The 19,077-nt window shown below is 40.6% G+C and overlaps 1 protein-coding gene across 2 annotated transcripts in view; it reads left to right on the top strand.

Annotated features, from left to right (window-relative positions):
- Positions 1-19,077, top strand: part of sema6a (sema domain, transmembrane domain (TM), and cytoplasmic domain, (semaphorin) 6A) — a 140,848-nt gene that overhangs the window by 72,890 nt on the left and 48,881 nt on the right. For both annotated transcript variants that reach the window (XM_014995917.2, XM_014995916.2), the window contains exons 4-9: positions 955-1,015; positions 3,047-3,109; positions 3,602-3,703; positions 14,267-14,357; positions 16,153-16,272; positions 16,984-17,072. In XM_014995917.2, the coding sequence (XP_014851403.1) occupies positions 955-1,015; positions 3,047-3,109; positions 3,602-3,703; positions 14,267-14,357; positions 16,153-16,272; positions 16,984-17,072 (526 nt within the window). The remainder of the gene's footprint in view (positions 1-954; positions 1,016-3,046; positions 3,110-3,601; positions 3,704-14,266; positions 14,358-16,152; positions 16,273-16,983; positions 17,073-19,077) is intronic.

Below are 19,077 nucleotides of genomic sequence, written 5' to 3'. Positions count from 1 at the left end.
TGCCCCCCACCCCCAAGAAGGCGATATAAGTAGATTCATTTCAAGGTGCCTGTTACTCCAAAGACTTTATTAGATTTAGTTAATGAGAGAGCGCGGGGCTGGCTGGCGGTCTGAGCGCAGGTTGGGGAGCTGGAACGTAATTAAACCTCGAGTCTGACGATGCCACTGTTACACACTTTGATATAAAAAAGAATAACTCACTCAGCAACTAATCTCCACCAAAATTAAAACAGTTACATCATTCGTCACACTTGTTTCTCCTTTCTTTTTTCCTCAAAATGAGATGAATCCTTTTTTTCTTTGTTCTTGTTCTGTTCCCACCACCTCAACACCTTCGACTCTCCTTCTCCAAGGGAGGCGTAGCCACACGTTGGTCTGTCTGAGAGCTGGTTAACCTTTCAGAGTTTTATGTCTTCCATATGCCCTGCTGGGGCTTTTATGGCTGGACTGCGTAACACAGGAGAGGCTTTTATGTTTCCAGGCTAGCACGCATACGTTTTCTCGTCCGAGCAATAATGAGTGTTAGTATAGATTTCCTGTGGCTCAAACAGCAGACTTAATTGACCTGAACAGCTCTGAGTGACTTGGCACCTCCCGTCTCAACCTTCCCTCCTCCATCGCCCCCCCATCAGGACCTTTCCTCTGCACAAAGAGGCTTTTGTCCCCAGGCCTGCGCCGCAGCGCTCTAAAGCTTTGTTGACTGTTTCTGTCTAACAGAGCAAATAGCTCTGGCCTCCTTTTGTTTATTGTAATTTTTTGAAGCTTAAACATAGTTTATACAAAGTCCCATTTTTTTGACATTGTTTGCTGCCTGCGGGGGGGAAATGGAGAAAGAAGAAAGAACACAGGCTTATTATTTGTAGATTTTTCTGACTGTATGTTGCTGTCTGACCTCTTATCTTCTCATTTTTCTCCCTCTCTCTCCATTTCTCTTCCTCCCTCCTCCTCTGGCAGGGATCACATATACACAGTGGACACGGAGACTGCCAACGGTGACGAGATCTTTTTCAGTAAGGTGAGTGAGACGTGGGACTCTCTGAGGATTGGTTGTTCTCGTCGTGCTGTGATTTGACAGCGTAACCCTAATAACGCTCCTCGCTCTGTGTGTCTTGAGTGCACACGTGGTTGTGTGCATGCTTCCCGTCTATGTGCCCGTCAGCACTCTTACACACCTGCTCAGAGACGTGAGCTTGCCATGGTGACCCTGCAAAGACGATTATCCAATCAGTCGGTTAACAAACCGCCTGCGTCATGCGTTGCTCATCAGTGGGACGGTGGAAGTTTAATAGAGCTGTAGCAGATGCTAATAGGAAGGATCTTGGCACGTTTCAAAGCTGAGTGAAAGTCTTGATTCATCTTTTTTTATGCTTTTTCACAAAAAAAATAAATTCATGGATTTTTGCTATCCACAGGGCAACAATGAAGAAAGGTTAGGGTGATTCCTTGGACAGCAATGTCTCTCAGCCAGTCTATGTTCAGTTTCCATGACAACCAAATAGTTCTGCATGGTGTTTAATGATTGTCTCGGCTTCTTACAGGTTAAACTCACATACGCACTACAGCATCAAGATATATGTTTCAGAGTGAATGCATCATTTTGTAGTCAAACTGTTTGCTATCAGATACGTTTCTATGGAGACGATCAAAAACAAAAACACAGCCTCTTACTTCTGGGGCTTAAGGAGCCGCTGCAGACACGTCAACAGCCATCTTTATATTTTGGCTCCAAAGAGCCAGAACTTCTTTTAATATTTTGAAGTGGTCTTTATCAGTATTTCTTCAGGATTCAAATGTCAAATTAACATCTTTTTGCGCATTTTTTTTTTTTTTTTACAGTTTGGTTGTTTGCTTTCTTGTCAGCAGCATGTCCCAAAGCAGTACTGAAAATAACAGACTTTTGTGGGTATACATCTGTTTTAGCTCCACCAAGTTGATTCCCGATGAGCAATTAGCTGAAAACTTTGCAGACAGTAGATGATGCATATCTCTGGTCCATTATCGGATGCTTTCAAAACAGTCTTTCGGGCTGTTCAAGTGCTCGAGAAACTATCAGCACTGCAATCTAAAGTGCAGAACATGCTAACATAATCAGGTACCGGGCCTGGAATAAAAATCAGCGAAAAAACAAAAAAAAACACCCAATCACTCAAAACTGTGGCAGCTTTTTCGAAGGCCTGCAAAAGTATTGCTTAAGAAAATATCAATAATTCAAGAAAGGCCGGTTTTAAACTTCTGCACAGTACTGTTAATGTTGACCAAAAGGGAACTTCAACCATTTAAAATATTTAAACAGTATCTGATATTTTCACCACACCTTTGCTGCAATGTCCATTTTCTTCTTCCTTTTACCCTCTCCTCACTGGCATCCATTGGCCTCAACATAACAGATGCAAACAAAGCTCAAAACAAGGGCGTTCTCTTGTACACAACCACCCTCCGTCTCCTCCACTTCAATGTCAAAGCCCGGTGAGTGGGTCTTAATGAGAGCGGGCTGCAGATGAAAGGCTGGTGAGGAGAGGCGAAGACTGATTGATGACCGAGGGTCTTTAATCAGCGGCTGAGCTCCAAACATGCTTCACAACGGCGGCGGGGCACACGGTGGTCTGAACCCGTGGCTGAGCGTTGACCCTCAGGCCACACAACGAATGGTGCATGTGTGTTAGTGTTGGTGCATGATCGCGCATGTGGCTTAGCATTGATTAATCAGCGTGTGGACTATAGGGTGGAATTTGTCCTTGGATAGAAGCGGCTCTGATCTGCGGCCTGCGTTGTGCTTCCACCTCTCTGGCAGAGAAATTAGGTTTTCAGAGCAGTAAACAGATCATCCGTCAGTGCTCAGGATAAAGTTGGTCTCAGAGCAGTTTCCTGATGTGGGGAATCAATGACGGGGAATCTCAGATGATGATTATTGATCCCTGTATGGATGGATATTGAGCTGTCTGCTCGGGCTTTTTTTCCCGCCTAAATGTTGAGTCTGTTTACTCTCAGAAACTCTCCTCTCTGTGTCCTGTTTACATCGATTATTTCTCTTTTTTTTTTTTCTCAGAAAATGACCTGGAAGTCCAGACAGGCAGACGTGGACACTTGCCGAATGAAAGGAAAGCATAAGGTAACACATTCATCACAATTTACGAACATGCCACGTTTTACACAAGTTCACATCAGATTTAATAACCGAGTCTCTCTGTTTTGTTTTTCTTCACACACACACACGCACACACACACCCACACACACACAGACATTGACATAAGACCCTGAAGATGCATCCACTTGTTTTTTATGGTTTACATAATTTATAAAGTTCATCAGTGGGAATCTTCATATCTTTCAGTCGTGTAATCTTATGCAAAAGGATTTATTGTTTCATTAAAAACAAGGCCATTAAAGTCAGCTGAAAACATTGCGTCCCCTGATGAAAAGTTAGTGTTTGCTACACATGGATGACATGTACTTTACCAGAAAAGCAAAAAAAAAAAGGAAGAACAAACTTATTGATCTGTGAGTCAAATGTTGCTATTAGTGTGAAAGTATAAAGACAGAAAAGTCACCGCTCACTTTCTCTCTGTTTTGTTCTTTTATCCTGCTCTCTGCTCCCTGAAGGATGAGTGTCACAATTTCATCAAAGTCCTCCTGCAGCAAAACGGTGACACCCTGTTTGTTTGTGGAACAAACGCCTTCAATCCGTCCTGTCGAACCTACAAGGTAGGGAAGCATGCGACGCTTCATATAAGACACATTTGTTCTCAGATATACTGCACCCGCTGGGCCTCATTTATCAAAAGTGCAGCATAATTTTTAAACAAATGTTGAGATTTGCCACTTTGAATGTGAGCGTAGGGCACACCCAGATAAAACCCACTGCAGGTTGCGCATTGTGAATGTAAGGCTGTGGATTTATGTGTTTATGAGAAAATCTATGTTTTTCACTTCTGGATTTCAGGTGATTTGTTTGTTGTGGTTTACATTTTTTATTGACTTTTTCTATCAAATTACTTTGAAGTTTAGAAAAGAAGATTGTATGAGTGGTCCATCTGCTCTGCAAATTTGTGTCGGTGTTGTTGCCTAAATGTTGTAGGACATTTAAGAATGAAATATTAAAACCTTTGTGAATAAAATCGGTTGTGTTTCGAATTGGAAACGTTTTTATAGCAGTGATTTGACATCAGAATTTCTCAGGAAGATGTACCTTAAACAATGTTACTGTATAAATCTGAACCTGCTGAGTAATTAATTGCTGACTGTTTGCACAAAACAGATAATGAACAATAAACAGGAGCTACTTAAAAGATCCTATGTCATTCGTGGGCATATGAGGCAAAGGTTTACTAGAGCAAAGTGATCAGAGGCTATAAAACTGATTTATGGTTTGAAAGTTTATGTAAAACGCTAGTAATGCATTCAAGGTGGAGAATTTGCTGCTTTAGAGACGTGAGCCTCACCAGAACTGTGTGGTTTGGACAGGATGCACATTTTCAAACATGGATGTCAGTGGAAAGCAACTGCGAAGGACACTAATGGGGAGATAACCTTGTGCACATCTGCACAATATTGCACTGGATCGTTGGGTGTAAAACTAATGCTCTGCAGTGCGATGAACTAATATTGACCTGTGTTGATGCTGCACAATATATGGGACAGCAATCTTCTTTGCGTTATTTAGTGTCTGCAAACTGACGGTCATAAAGGACAGTTTGGATTACATATTCAGAAGGTTACTATAATTCAGGCCTAATGCATTCAAATCATGATAATCCATCAAACATTTGGCCAGCTAGATGATGCATCACTTCCTTAAATGCCCAATTTTTATGTAGCTCTTACTGATATATTGAGGAAATCATGAGGATGAAAAAGAGGAAAATGTGACTTAACAATCAGTATTGTCATCACAACATTGAAGAATAATATTTCAGTATCATATTTTACTAATATTGTGCTGCTTTACTCTGAGGACTGTCAGGACTTCATCACGCAATTCCGGCTGATAATTGACAACTTGTACAGCTTTGAAATGTCATTCGCAGTCAATCAGATCCCTAAATATGTAAAAAAAAAAGAGAAAAAAATAGCTTATATCACTGAACTCCACACCACTGAAAGCTTCTGAGCCTCCGAAGGGACACACTAGTCTTCAAAGATGGGACAACATGATTTTTGGTATGCCTGCATAGATTAACTCAACTCATTTTGCAAGTTTATATAAAAACATAAAGCCTCAGTAGGTTTTGAGTCCACCTGTATGAAGCTTTGTGTCATGGATTAAAGTAAATGACTTTCATCAGTCAGCAGGTCTTCTTCTGAAGTCTTTGTCTCCAGTTTGATGTGTTTGATTTAGAAACACAGAAACCTATCAACCTGCATTCTGTCACACACAAACACGCACACACACACACCCGTTGTGAAATGGAGGTGATGACACAGTCCTGAAATCCAACTCAGCCATCTCCTGTAAACTTCTTTGGGGTTGTATTCATGCAGGCATGTCTGGAAGGCATTATAATTCCCTCGGGAAAAGTGAAAGCAGCACAGAAAGTGATTTATTTTTTAACCTCAGGCCAAAAAAAAAAAAGAAGAGCAGGTGGACAATAAAATTGACTTGAAAAATAAAGTTGTTAATAGAAATAGACATGTGAGACATCTATAGGAAGGCAGATGTACAGCCATAAAAAAACATATGGGTAGGAGGGATTATCTTTCCTTTTCTGATGAAACCTACATTTTTATGGTGTGCAAAAAAAAACAAAAAAAAACGTTATTTCAATTAGTGTACTCACATACCCAGTTCAGTCACTGTCTCCATCTATGCTAATAGAAACCAACATCATAGCTGCTCAAATAAACAAGGCACATGGGAAATAAAGGAAAAAATATGTGTTTCCAGGCGAGAATATCCCAGATCGGAAATAAACCCAGTTTCATATCACCAGATAATCCAGGCTGTGGACAACATGCACACCTTTACCTGATGAAATTTCTCACACAGTGTCACATTAGAGCCACAGAATATTTTAGAACTTTATCTTAAGTGGAAAAATACTTATTTGGTCCCTTTACGCCGATACCTCTAAATAAAATTCAGCACCAGCAATTTTAGTTGTCAACTAAATATTAGAGTCTCGTGTAAATCCAACTATTCCTAAAAAGCTTCACTAATATTGGAGGAAATTAGTGAAAAAGCAGAATAACGAACACAACTTTTCAGAAACATATTACAATTTCTGGTTGGAGCATTAAAACAAAACTTTAGGAAAATTGACAATATGAATACTAGAGTGAATCAGGTTACAAGGTTGACATGAAGCCGTGAAGGTAAGGAAAGAAATGTGTGCTCACTTTCAGAAAAATCTACTTTTGCACTTCAACGCTAAATGGCATCAGAATTTTGAGGATTTTATAAATCCTCAAAATATAACTTGAATTATAAAGGGTACTTAAGCAGACAAAAATGCATGTTAAGTTAAAATTGTGCATTTACTCAAGCACCTCTACTCTTTTGAACAGCTGATCTGACCAAGAGTCTGCAAAGTAATTAAAACACTTAACAAAAGAAACGAAACAAGCCGAGGGCTGCAAGATATCAACAAACATTATATTACCATATAATTGCAGAAAAATATATTTGCCACAATACTCCCCATCTTTTCCATCATTACAATGACCTTATGTCTCTTAAACTCTATTAGGTTTTGATATAAAAGACAGTGAAAGGCCATCCAACAGTCCAAATATGTTGGTATTCAGTGGAATTGCAAGCATTGTGATCTTTTCTGCTGCTCTATTTGAGAAGCTATTGAAGGCTCCAGCGTTAGTTACATTTTGCTCCATTTATTTTGAAGTATTATATTGCTTCCCAAGTGGCAATGATTGAATTTTTGAGTCTTACAGTCTGAACAGTGAAAAGAAACTTATGTAGATGGTGGTACTCTAAATTATTTCACGTTAAGCCCCCAAATTTGGTATAAACTCTTTTTACAGACGCTACCTGAAGATTGTTTTCGCATTCAAAGCTGAAGGGACACATGTAAGGTATGAAGGGCTTTTTTGTCCTTACAAATGTTCCTGTTCTCCTTGTCTGAATGCGATGCGACATTGAGATTTTCTCTGTGTAGCCTGTGGGGGAACACTTTGGTCCACTAGGTCTGTTTATCAGAAAAGGAAGATGCTTCCACTCTGTTGGCTTTGTGGTTCAGCGTGCTAAGAGTGAGCGTCTTTCAATTCACTGAGTCCTCCTGCAGGGAGAGTGGATTTTATGTCTCTGCATTTATCAGGGTTGGTTAGCTTTTACAGCGCCTCTGGTTATGGTTTCAAGGTTTGTTTTAGCAGTTAGTGCGCCGATATTGCTGCGAGTCTGATGGAGTTGCAGGGATGTGAGGGGGAGGAGTTATAAAACCTATGGAGAAAGCATACTGTCTGTGACAGAAAAATTAGGACACTTGATTTATTGATTTCAGGGGAGCAATCAGAAAAAAAAGTATCATTTATGGTTGAGCAATATATCTTTCAGATGAACTTTGTTTAGCTAGATATGTTTGGGTAGTTTAGCGTCTTCAATTTACATTGACTTGCAGAAGTATTCACTTGAACATTTTTAAGATGGGAACAAAATAATATATGGTTTATATTTATTTGCAAACAAAAATCTGAAATGTTTTGATTCAATTTTGATTGTATTCATTCACTCCAAGTCAATATTTAGCAGAAATACCTTCCTCTTTTGGATTATGTCTCTGCCAGCCTTGCACATCTAAGGCCTGTTAGTTGGATGGAGAGCATTATGTGAAGATCAGTTTTAAAATTTGGATTTTGATCAGGGTGATCATACAAATAAATACGCTTTTGATAGACTCTTCTACTATCAAAGAAGAAGATAGTGGGACAACTGTCCTGTGGGACAGTTGTCCCACAGGACGACAACTGTTGTTGTCGTCCTGTGGGAAGGTGGACATTTCCCCCTGTTTTCATCCTGCTTTGCTCTGTTATGCTCCGTCCGTCTTCTAATCAACTTCTAATCGTCTTCAGAAAAGTGTCCCCAAACAAAATGTTGCCGCCACTATCACGATGTTCTGTGTTCAGATTAAACAGTTTGATTTCATCTGAGCAGAGCGTGCTGTTCGACCAGTTTGCTGCGTCCCTCCCAGGACGTTTGCCAAACTGAAGGCCAGGCTTCCTGTGGTTTTCTTTAAACACTGGTCTTCTTCTTAACACTTTTCCATAAAGCTCCAACTTGCCCAGCACAAAGCTGTAGTGTCAACAAATTCTCTCTCCTGACCCTGAGACCTTGTCAGCCTCTCCAGGTATTATGGATAAATATATGTGCATGCATGATTTTTTTTCCCCCTCCACTTCACAATTACACAATTTTGAAATATAGTTTTAATTCTTTTTTTTTCCCTCTCTCATAGAGAAGTTGTCATTTTTGTCACTGGATAATGATTTTAAAAAGTCTGCCTGTACCCAAGCAGCTTGCAGTGAAACCATTGCAAACATGCAACCTCACAGCACACATTTTTCAAAGCTTCTCCCATGCTGCTCTGCTGGCAGACTCTCAGGGCAGATACCAGGCCTTTGATGGCCTGCTGGGCTTATCCAGGCAGCCTGGTCAAAACTCTCTGCGTGTGTGTGTGTGTTGTGTGTGCATGTGGTTAAATCCACCTTGGCCACAGTTTGGCTCTCCATCTCACCAGTGTGACAGCACTGAAAAGAGCCTCTGTTTTGGGGCCAGCCTCATCCCACATTAATCAACGACGCTGCGAGGGCAAGCAGGAGGGACTGGGAGGAATAGATGAGGAGACGGGAGGGGAGGAAGAAGGACCGGCGAAGGCACCAACCCACACTAGCACCATCCCACATTGTTTTCTGCTTCAATGGCTTTCTCACCTAGTTATTTCTTTATTTTTAACTCCCCGTTGTGTTTCTGTTGTGTCTGTTTTAGATTGTGATCAAGGTTTTCTCTTTATTGGCTTTCAATATTGATTTGCCTCATCCACTTTGTGTTCCAGAAAGTATACGTTAAAAGACCTCGACAGCATGATGCAGTTTTTTTGTTCAGGTTCTCTGCAACATTAAACTCTATTCCCCCCTCACATCTCTTCTTCCCTCTTCTTTCTCTCCTTCTGCAAAGCACTAACACCTCACTCCCTCCGTCGCTCCCATCACTGTACCATCTTTCCGTCTGTTGCCTTCTCCCTCTGTCACTCTCTTGCTGCGCTGCCATAATAAACGCCCCATCCAGCTGGGTTGATATATGAATGGAGTCAGTTTCATCGCCTGTTGCCTGGTGCAGCAGTGGGGGGTCGGTGGGGAGTCTCTGAGACTCCCAGGTGATGGGCCCTGGACTTGATTTTAGTGCACTTGAAATTATTTGTGCACACTCAAGCGTTTGATGTCGTTGAAAAACATACTATTACCTGTTTTTCCCTCTAAAGTCTATCCTATTATAAATAAAATGCAGAATTATAAGTAACTTTACATCAAAAAGGACTCATTTACATGCACTATATGTTCAAAAATAACTCTCAAACAGACGAGAGAAGTTAAGATTTTGATGAGTCAGGGTAAAAAAATATTTTTTTTAACAGCCACAAACACTCTAGCTTCCATTTCTAGTCCAAAATGTGTTAACATACATTTTTCATCCCCCTATTCCTCAGAAACTGGTTACGGGAAAATGGGCCGTGACTATTAATCTCCCGGGGAAGTATGTTCTGTTTTTAGATTGCACCACCTCTCCCAGGACAGGTGCGAACTGGTGCACTTGACCTTTATGGATGGAGAGCGTTGTTGCAGGTGGAAAAATGTTTTGCAGTAGAATACATTTGCCGGGGCTTAACCCAGCTGCAAAGAGTAGGTCAACCATCTATAAATTAATCAGCAAGCGAGGAGTAAGACAGTGGGGACTTTTGGGGTTCTAAGAACCAAGTCATAGTCATGAATTACTGAGGACTTTTATTATTTTGGAAGGCGCTGACATATTCCAATGTGAATAAACCCCATGAAATGTGCAGCACATAGTCCATGAAACATTAAGCTTTACTGTTTTCCATTAAATGATAAAGTGCCAGTTCAGAAAAACAACCTGCTGACATAATGACCGCAAACTGTGCAGTTTTTTTAGTCAGACTAGATGGCATGCACTTCAAACCTGACTTGTAAAACCATGACTTCAGACTCGACTTAAGCTCATGGACTCAAGTCTGATTGGCAATCTTTGTTTAATGTAATCATGGGTGGAAGCAAGCTGGTATGTATACAGACTGGAGCTCAGACAGCTAATGCAGCAGTGTAAGCACATCGTTTTTGTCAAACTGTGCATTCAGTTTAATACCCAAGATGTTTCTGGGCAGTGAGTTTTAATGATTTGTTACCATCTGCTCATATTTTCTGTAGCTTTTTAATATTCATCACTATGATCTTGCTCCAATTTGGACTTATCCTCAAAGAATTGACATGCATCTTGGACTTGCCTCACAAAAGACACAAAACTCGACTTGAACTTTCTACTCAAAGACTTTAAGAAGCAAGTTAAAGGCTTGAGATGACTTGGACTCACCTCTCAAAGACTTGCCCCAGAAAGACTCAATGCTTGGCTTGAATGTTTGACTTGGACTTGCCCATCAAAGACTTGAGGCTTGGCTTAGAAGGGATTTATGCACAGCTGTAGTTAAATGTGGCAACAATATCGACTCTGGCACACTACGTACTGGTGCAGTCAACAAATAATGTAAAAATAAAGTTCACTAAGCTATTCAATTTGAGTCCCATGGTGCTTCAAGTAGCATAAATTTGTTTTGAGTAAGAAATCTCCTGATAACATCTGATGCGTCGTCCTTATGGAACCACACAAACGTGGGATCAGAACCTCACTTTTAATTCAGAACCAATTATAACGTTCCTGATGGGCATGCTCCGGCTCCACATTGTGTTTGTCTAATTAATTAGCATAAAGCCTATGGAAAACACAAATGCGTTGTTGTGGTAATTAATTCATCTAGGTGCATTGTACCTTAAGCCAAGGTTACTGTACATTCAGCCTGCCAAAATGCACTAGATCCCCAGAGAAGAGTGTTTTGTTAATGCCACATGTGACAAAGCTCTCATTATGCTGAACGGTGTCTCCACAAAGCTGAAACCCGTCTGTCTTCTTCGCAGCCAGTAGGGTTGACAGCATAATAATGTTTGTCTTCTTAATGGCGGGAAAATGCCACAATTCTCTCAACCAGTTCAAATATTGAATTTCCCTCTGCTTAAAAAAAAGTTGTGGCGGGTTTATCCTTTTCTGCCTGCCATATTTCAAAACACTGAATATTGCTTTTGACAGGGCTAACGCCATGTGAGGGAGCGTTAGGGTGTTGCTTCCCCACACATGCCAACTCAACAGGAGATTGGAGCCGTATGCGTATCTGCGGCAGTGGGGCTGGGAGTGTCTTCCTTTGCTTGGACGGCAGGAACAGATTAGTGACAGCCGGCCAGGCCCAGCGGACAGAGGTCACTGCATCAGTGGAATCATCTGAGAAGATGGAAGGCGTGTGGAGTGATATGTTAGACGGAGGGGGTGCTTATGTTGCGTAGACGACAGAAAATGCCGACGTTGCACTCAGATTCAGCAGCTACACCTGACCTTCAGCTACTCATGTCTGCTCCGATCGGTCTAATCCATAATTGCAGCCTTTCCTGTCTTATAACAATTTGCATCCGTCTTGCATTGCTATATTATCCTGCTTTGATTGCTGCAGAAACAGAAGGAATGAGAGTCTGTGCAATGCCCTGCATGCCGCTGGTGCTTCTGTGTTTATTGTAAAAGGTCACTTATAATTTTCTCTGCCAAATCAGCCTCAACAATTTCTTTGGCAAGCTTTTCCACCGTTGCGCTGGGGTTTGTGTGTGTGAGTGTGTGACCTTTTTAGTGGGCAGATGATAACCGTTTCCGTCGAGACAGGAATAGAAGACAAAATGACCTGCTTCGAGACCAGAAAGGGCGGCGTAAGCAGTTTTCAGCCCTAGTGAGCTGTGGCGTTTCCCCCCCAAGACTTTGTCAAGAGACGGTGGAGAAAGTGAAGAAAGTGTTGAGAACAAGATAGAAAGAGAGATACAGGCAGAGAGATGACTATGAAATGTAAACTCTGCAAGTGAAATGTTCTCTGATCTGTGAGTTTGCACGCCTCTGGTCATTAGCCAGAGTAAGAGAGCATCCTGAGACATGCTGGGCAGCACAAGCTATCCCATGGTGGGATGATGGTGACCTTTCATCCATGTCTGATTATGTGCCATGCTCTGCCAATTTCACTGGAACGAAACTGGAAAAACTTGTCTTAATTCCATTTTCAACAGATCGTCGGCTAGAATGAAAGCGCTAATTTTCAGTGCCTTGAAAATGACATAAAAGAGGATTAATTTAACAAACAACTAATACAGATACTAAATAACATATTTTACTTATTTAAAGGATGCCATCTAAATATCTGCCCATACCAATATTTTCCATAACATCCATTTAGCCACTCCCTTCCACCTATTTGAGATCAGCTTTCAAGGGACAAAAGGTTTAGAAAGGAAACCCGAACCTCCCTCTCGGGTTCTCTAGGTCATTCTGGTGGATCCCCAGGCATCCCTAGTCCAGACTGGACACTCTCACTAGTGAAAGATTTATTACTCATAGAGTAAAAAGCTTTTATTTTTTTCATTTGTAAGGGATATAGCTAAGAAGTAAATAAAACACAAAATTCAGTGTCTCGGGTAATTAGAGTATCACATTAGACCAACAAAAAACATGGATGCTTTAAACACAAATGGCATTCTTCTGAAAATTATTTACATTTATATGCTCTCATTACCTGTTGCTGGTGCATCTTTTCCGTACCTTATTTCTTCCTTCCACTCAACTTTCTGTCAATGTGCCAATATGAATTCCAGCTTCTTCAGCAATGACTTTTTGTGGCTTATCCTCCTTGTGAAGGATGTTGGTGACTGTTTTAGACATCCATCAAGACCACAGCCTTCCCCCAGATTGTGCAGCCTATTGACCCAGAGAGAGAGAGAGACCGTTTAAAGGCTCAGGGAACCTTTAAGTTAATTAGCTGATGAGTTTCTGAGACACTGAATTTTGGATTTTCACTGCCTGTAAACCAGAATCATCAAAATTACAAAAGCTTAGAATATGTCACTTTATGTATAATGATTTTATATATTTATAGTTTGCCATGTTATTTTTAATGGCAATATTCTGGCCACATTGCCAAAGAAAACTGTAGTTTGTGCGAATCACTTCTGGAAGGACTCTCTTGAAAACAGCCTACTGTTCATTGCAAATCTGCAGATTAAACCCTCCTCATGTAGATCCACTCGACCAATAGCTGCATCATTGTTGGTTGTACATCTGGGTTAATCTGGGTCTGACTCAGATGTAATGTTGTATAAAGTGTAAACATTAAGTTGTCGGGGGGAGGGTCGTGGCTTCCAGCAGTGGCTTATTTGTATAAAGTGAGAGTCCTAAAGCAACAAAACGGGCATAATCTCATTATCTGAGAATTATTATTATTATTTTTTTACTAAAAAAAGTAATGAAGATGTTTTGGATAGCCTTTCCTAATTTATTCAAGGAAGCAGAATTGGTCTCCTTTTATATTCAAAAATCTTTAACAAGTTCTTCCCAAACAAGATGTATCAGCACAAGACCATGGGAATGCAGCCTAAACAGTCACCATCACACAATCTACTACTAAAACCTCTCACAACCTCTGCTAGAGGCTGCCTGCTCACAACATTTTTTCTTCACACAATTTTTTTTACAGCTTCACAGCAAAACAAAAAAAAATGCTTAGACCTGGGATGAAGATCTGGCTTGAGGGTAGCTAAAACTCCTTTTCAACATCAGCACAGTTGGAGAATGAAATAAAAAAATCCATTCACCATTATTGTGAGACATCTTTGCAGAAAATGTCTCTGTTTTTCTCGCTTGGTGACAGCTTCCCAGATACACCCACATGTGCGGCTTTGACAAACCTCAGCAGGGCACCAGGATGGCATCCAGAGGTTATTTAGTTAAATGAGCTCACTGCTGGGTTGAATAAGACATTCTTTTTCTTCATCAAGTCACCCTCCCTATGATAACATGTTTTCTTTTTACCGTCGTCTTTGAGAACATTTTCTAAGATCATTACCTCCAACTGGCTGTCAAGTCCTTTTGATTCCCAGAAAGTGCAGCTGGTCTTATTGGTGCCACACAGTTCTGATTTGCTCCTGACCTTTCTGATGTTTCTTGTCCCGCAGATGGACTCCTTGGAGGCTCTAGGAGAAGAGATCAGCGGGATGGCGCGCTGTCCATACGATGCCAAGCATGCCAATGTTGCACTCTTTGCTGGTAAGACTCAATTTCTCTGTGCAAGTCAATCAACCAGACACTTCAACAACAAATCCTGTTGACATTAAAAAAACAAGCTGTTCAATAATGCAGTTCACCATAGATTTAACAAAATGCTTCTCATCAATGGTTGGAGTCAGCAAGTTGCTGTATGGATGTGACTGTTTGTGAAGTAACTAAGCTTTTACCAAAGGGCCTGGATATGAAGGGATGTGCTATTAGCTTGACACCCAATTTGTCTAAGACAATTTTAAGTAATAAAGGAAGTTGTTCTTGAATTAGGCATTTTTGGTGAGAAAGTTTAGCAATAAAGACTTCGGGTGTGTCTAAAGTTTTCGGGTGTGTCACCCTTTGAAGCACTCCGTCTTCGTTGATCCTTAATTGACCGCGAAGACTGGAAGTGAGTGGATAGTCTATGCTTCAGATTTAGTCCTTTACTTTGATGTACGTCCTGTAACCTAGGTGAAGGTGCTAAACACAAGCTGTCAAATAAATCTTTTTATTTTTTTTATTTTATTACTTAATACGTTTCATAGTCAAATGCAACCTTTAAAGGTTGCAGTCCCTGAATTTGGACACACCCTGCTAATGAAAAAGAGCACTTGGTTAAAATCAAGCTTTGAAGAAGCATCCACAACTTTCAAATAGTTTTCCTGGCTGCCCTATAGGGTACTCGGTATAAAACAAGAATATAAATGATTTTTTTTAGCACTGTGGGGGTTCAGGGACTAGCTAAGTACTTGTGAGTCCGCATTGCTAGTGAAAATTTTACAGCATCATCTTGTCACGTGAAGTGCTAGATGTAGTTACTTAAGCCATTTGGAGTCAAATTAGAAAGTTGAGAGTATTTGAGTGATGGATTTTTCCCGTTGTATTTAATATTGTTTTCATACGCTGCGGTTTTAAGGAAACTTTCTGACAACATCTCGTAAAGCAAAGTTAGCGTGTGTAACATGCATCAGAGGAAAATCGCCAAACATTCCTCTGTTTTTCCTCCGAGCCTGAAATTTGTTTCCTATTAGGGTCTTTGGAAATGCATCAGTAGTACTATGGTAACTGAAATAATAATTTGCCTCTGACTTTTCTGTTATTCCTTTTGTTTCTTGTTTAGTTTCTTTCAATATGAATGTGATTTATGAAAGGAGGAAACCAGAATGAGTCAATCCTCTTTGTTGGTGGAATGCGACCCACATGCTGCAAAAGACATCCAGCCCTCGTTCATATTTATTATGATCCGATTTATGACACTATTGATGATCTGTCCCTTCTGGTTTCGAACACATGGTAGATGCCAAGCCGGAGCAGTTAATGTGTAGCAGAGCTACTTGGGAAAGAGCTGGAAGCTCTGAGTAATCATAAGGGTTCCTCTCTCTGCTATCCTTTCAATTATGTCGTTTGAGTTTCCACTGTGGTAAGGACCAAGCCAGGCTGAGGTCATTCTGGTGGCGCATTGTGTTTGGGCAGTCGTGTGTGTTTGCGTGTCCATGAAAGTGTGTGACTGTGGCTTAAACAAGGGAGTGTGGGGATTCTGTATTTTATTTGTAGATGTGCAACATGTTTAAGTTTTGTTTGTTGTTTTGTTGAGGAATTCCTTCAGTTTGTGTGACTCGTCCATTTTCCAGGTCTCAGGCCTCTGAAATATGTTGGTGTATCCAACCGCAGAGGGCAGGAATCTCTTTGTTACTGAATGCTTTTTTATTTCCTCTCTTCTTTATGGCTCTCTGTGTCTTACTCTCTTTATTCTTCTCCATCTTTCCTCCTCATTGCACTTTCTACCTCTGCATTCCCTGTCCAGACGGCAAGCTGTACTCAGCCACCGTAACAGACTTCCTAGCGATCGATGCGGTCATCTATCGTAGTCTTGGCGACAGCCCGACTCTTCGCACTGTCAAACACGACTCCAAGTGGCTGAAAGGTGAGTTGAGGACATGGAAACTCACTTGTTGCTGGCAAAAAAAAAAAAAATGTTTTCAAAGATGCATCACCATGTGTTGAAACTGCAGAATTGGCATAAGCAGGTTTCATATATCAGTATATCCCAATGATATGATTGGGATGATTTCTTTTATTTTTACGTAAAAAAAAAAAAAATATATATATATATATATATGTTTTATTTTATTTTTTTCTTCATTATCTAACATTCATTTAAACAGGTAAGCTGATTGAGAACAAAATTCTCATTTTCAACAATAACCTGTGTTGAGTATTTGTATGCATGCCATGAAACTGCTGTATCTTTGCTCAGGTTTATCGTATCGTCAGAACCTTGTTCCTGCAGGTCTGACACTAGATCAGTGCAGAACCACTTATGCAGATACTCCTCATTCTGCTTGAAGTTGATCCATTTTGCCATCCTGCTCCGACTGAAATTGTTCTGGCCCCAGGGTGAAACAAGCACCAGTCCAGTCTGTCAAAACCCAAAAGGGAGGCAGTCTTTTCTCACATGCAAATTGTTTTGCTCGCATAAAGGATAATAGCGTGAGGCTCTCAAGACCGACGATCGCTGCTTCTCCGCATAATACGACAGATATTCTGTTTGCTGTGAAATATGGTGTCAGAACTATTCTGTCGTGGCAAAACATCACTTTGACTTCTTTTCTTTTCCTCTTTTGCTCCCCTGCAGAACCGTACTTTGTCCAGGCAGTCAATTACGGAGACTTCATCTATTTCTTCTTTCGGGAAATTGCAATGGAGTACAACACAATGGGAAAGGTAAGCACAAGCCCAGTTCTTCTGCTATTGTTTGAACTCTAATCAGAGGTGACTTCCTATTTACTGGGAGAATGAGGAAGTGCCTGGGGAGGCTAACAGGATATGGGTGTATCACGTATTGGGAAGGAGGCTTTCAGGAGTTGCTAAGTGGCAAGAACATATTTTAGAAACAACGAACAGGATACAGAACTTAAAATAGAACCAGAAAAAACAAAATCTATCGATGTCTGGAAGATCTATTTTGGAGGCTAAATATATCCCTCCTATTGCACGTCCGCATCTGTTCTGCAGTGCTCCTGTTTGACCTCTTGTCTCAATGTTTCCCATGAGAAATTCCTCCCAAGCGCCGCAGAGTAAAAACTTGGAGGGGGAACAGGAAAAGGCTGGTGAAGGAGAAGAAACAGCAGCAGCAGATTTTTCTCGGGGTATTACACCAGCGGGACGAGAAATTTCTTCTCTAATCATCTCATTTCAGTTTTGGATCAAGCAATGAGAGAGTTTAACGAAGCAGCAGGTAGAAGTGAAGACCAGCATGTACTTTGCTGAATAAATTAAAGGGAATATAAGAGAGAACGGTATGAGAGCAGATCTGAGGCGATGCAAAACACAGAAGTAATGGATTCAGTGCCAGAAACGACAGCCATGTGTTATATAGAGCATGAATACAGATCGAGCCTCTCAATCTGCTGGGTGTTTTGAAAGCAGCGTCAGTGTAATTATGCAAGTGGTGGGAGATCTGATGGAGCAGAGAGCAATTTAACATTCAGTGGATGATATCTCCCCATTATTTCCCAACAGAATGGCCTTCTCTGACAATGTAAAGAATCGCTTGTGCAACGTGGCACAACTGATAAATGTGCTGTGGAGGAATAAAAGAAAAATAAAACAAAAGGAAATATCTTTCTCAACATCGATATTGGCTTGGGGTGAACAAATTAGGATGTAAATCTGGAATAATGCAACCTTCACCTTGATACTCTCACCTGTTCAGCATTTTCTGTTGCCACACACTGAAGCAGCCCTGGGTGAGGCTCGCTGCACGGCCAAATCTCTCATTCATATATCTGTATGTGGCTCAATGTGAGAACGGAGGGTTCTGGTGTGTACATAGCCGTGTGTGTGCGTGTGTGTGTGTGTGTGTGTGTGTGTGTGTGTGTGTGTGTGTGTGTGTGTGTGTGTGTGTGTGTGTGTGTGTGTGTGTGTGTGTGTGTGTGCGTTTAAGGATCTGGTTTAAATGCATGTTTGCACCCGTTCACACTGTCAATTTCGGGCCATGGTTGGAGTTATAGCTGTTAACTATAGTGTGACAACAGCTAATTACAACACTGGCTACCAAATCTAACAGTACAGCTGTAATTACAGTTTTTGGCTCTGATTTAATGCTGTATGGTTAAAACTTTCTGTTGCCAGGTGCTGACTAACTAAACATATGGCACACCAATTTACTGCAATGAAACACCAGGTTAAGATGTGGCTATCATTAGAAGAGTTTTCATCACGGTGTATATTGAGTTCTTTAAGGGGCAGAAACACCAAATACAGTATAAAATAAATATTTATGCTCGGTGTCTTAAATGAATTTTCCATTCTGTCTGTCCTGTCAATAACAATAATGCTTTGGAAGGCCTCTTGAATTTCACTGACTAATTATGCCGAAGCTGTTTCCTTGTTCAATATTCCTCCTCTTGCCAGTTTTTTCTGAAGGAATCTCTAAAATACTCTTGTTGAAAATGAGAAATACTTTCTAGTTAAAATTGTCCATTTCTTTTTTGATTTAAGGACCACAATAGATAAGGAAAAGTGTAACTATAGCAGTACACTATACTGCTAATAGTTTTAGGTTACGTTTCATTACATCCCATTTTTAATACAAATAATTTTAACATGTCTTTGGAACACCTTAACAGTTACAACATCTTCAGTTCTTCAAGGAAAGATGCTTATAGGACTTATAAGTCAGTTTATGCTGATTGATTGTTCCTCCAGAAAAGGACATGTCCAACAT

The sequence above is a fragment of the Poecilia mexicana genome, unplaced genomic scaffold (genome assembly GCF_051168715.1).
Source record: "Poecilia mexicana isolate PSO_F unplaced genomic scaffold, ASM5116871v1 scaffold_9, whole genome shotgun sequence".
Taxonomy (NCBI): domain Eukaryota; kingdom Metazoa; phylum Chordata; class Actinopteri; order Cyprinodontiformes; family Poeciliidae; genus Poecilia; species Poecilia mexicana.
Note: the sequence above shows the minus strand (reverse complement) of the source record. Positions and strands in the feature narration are given on the sequence as shown.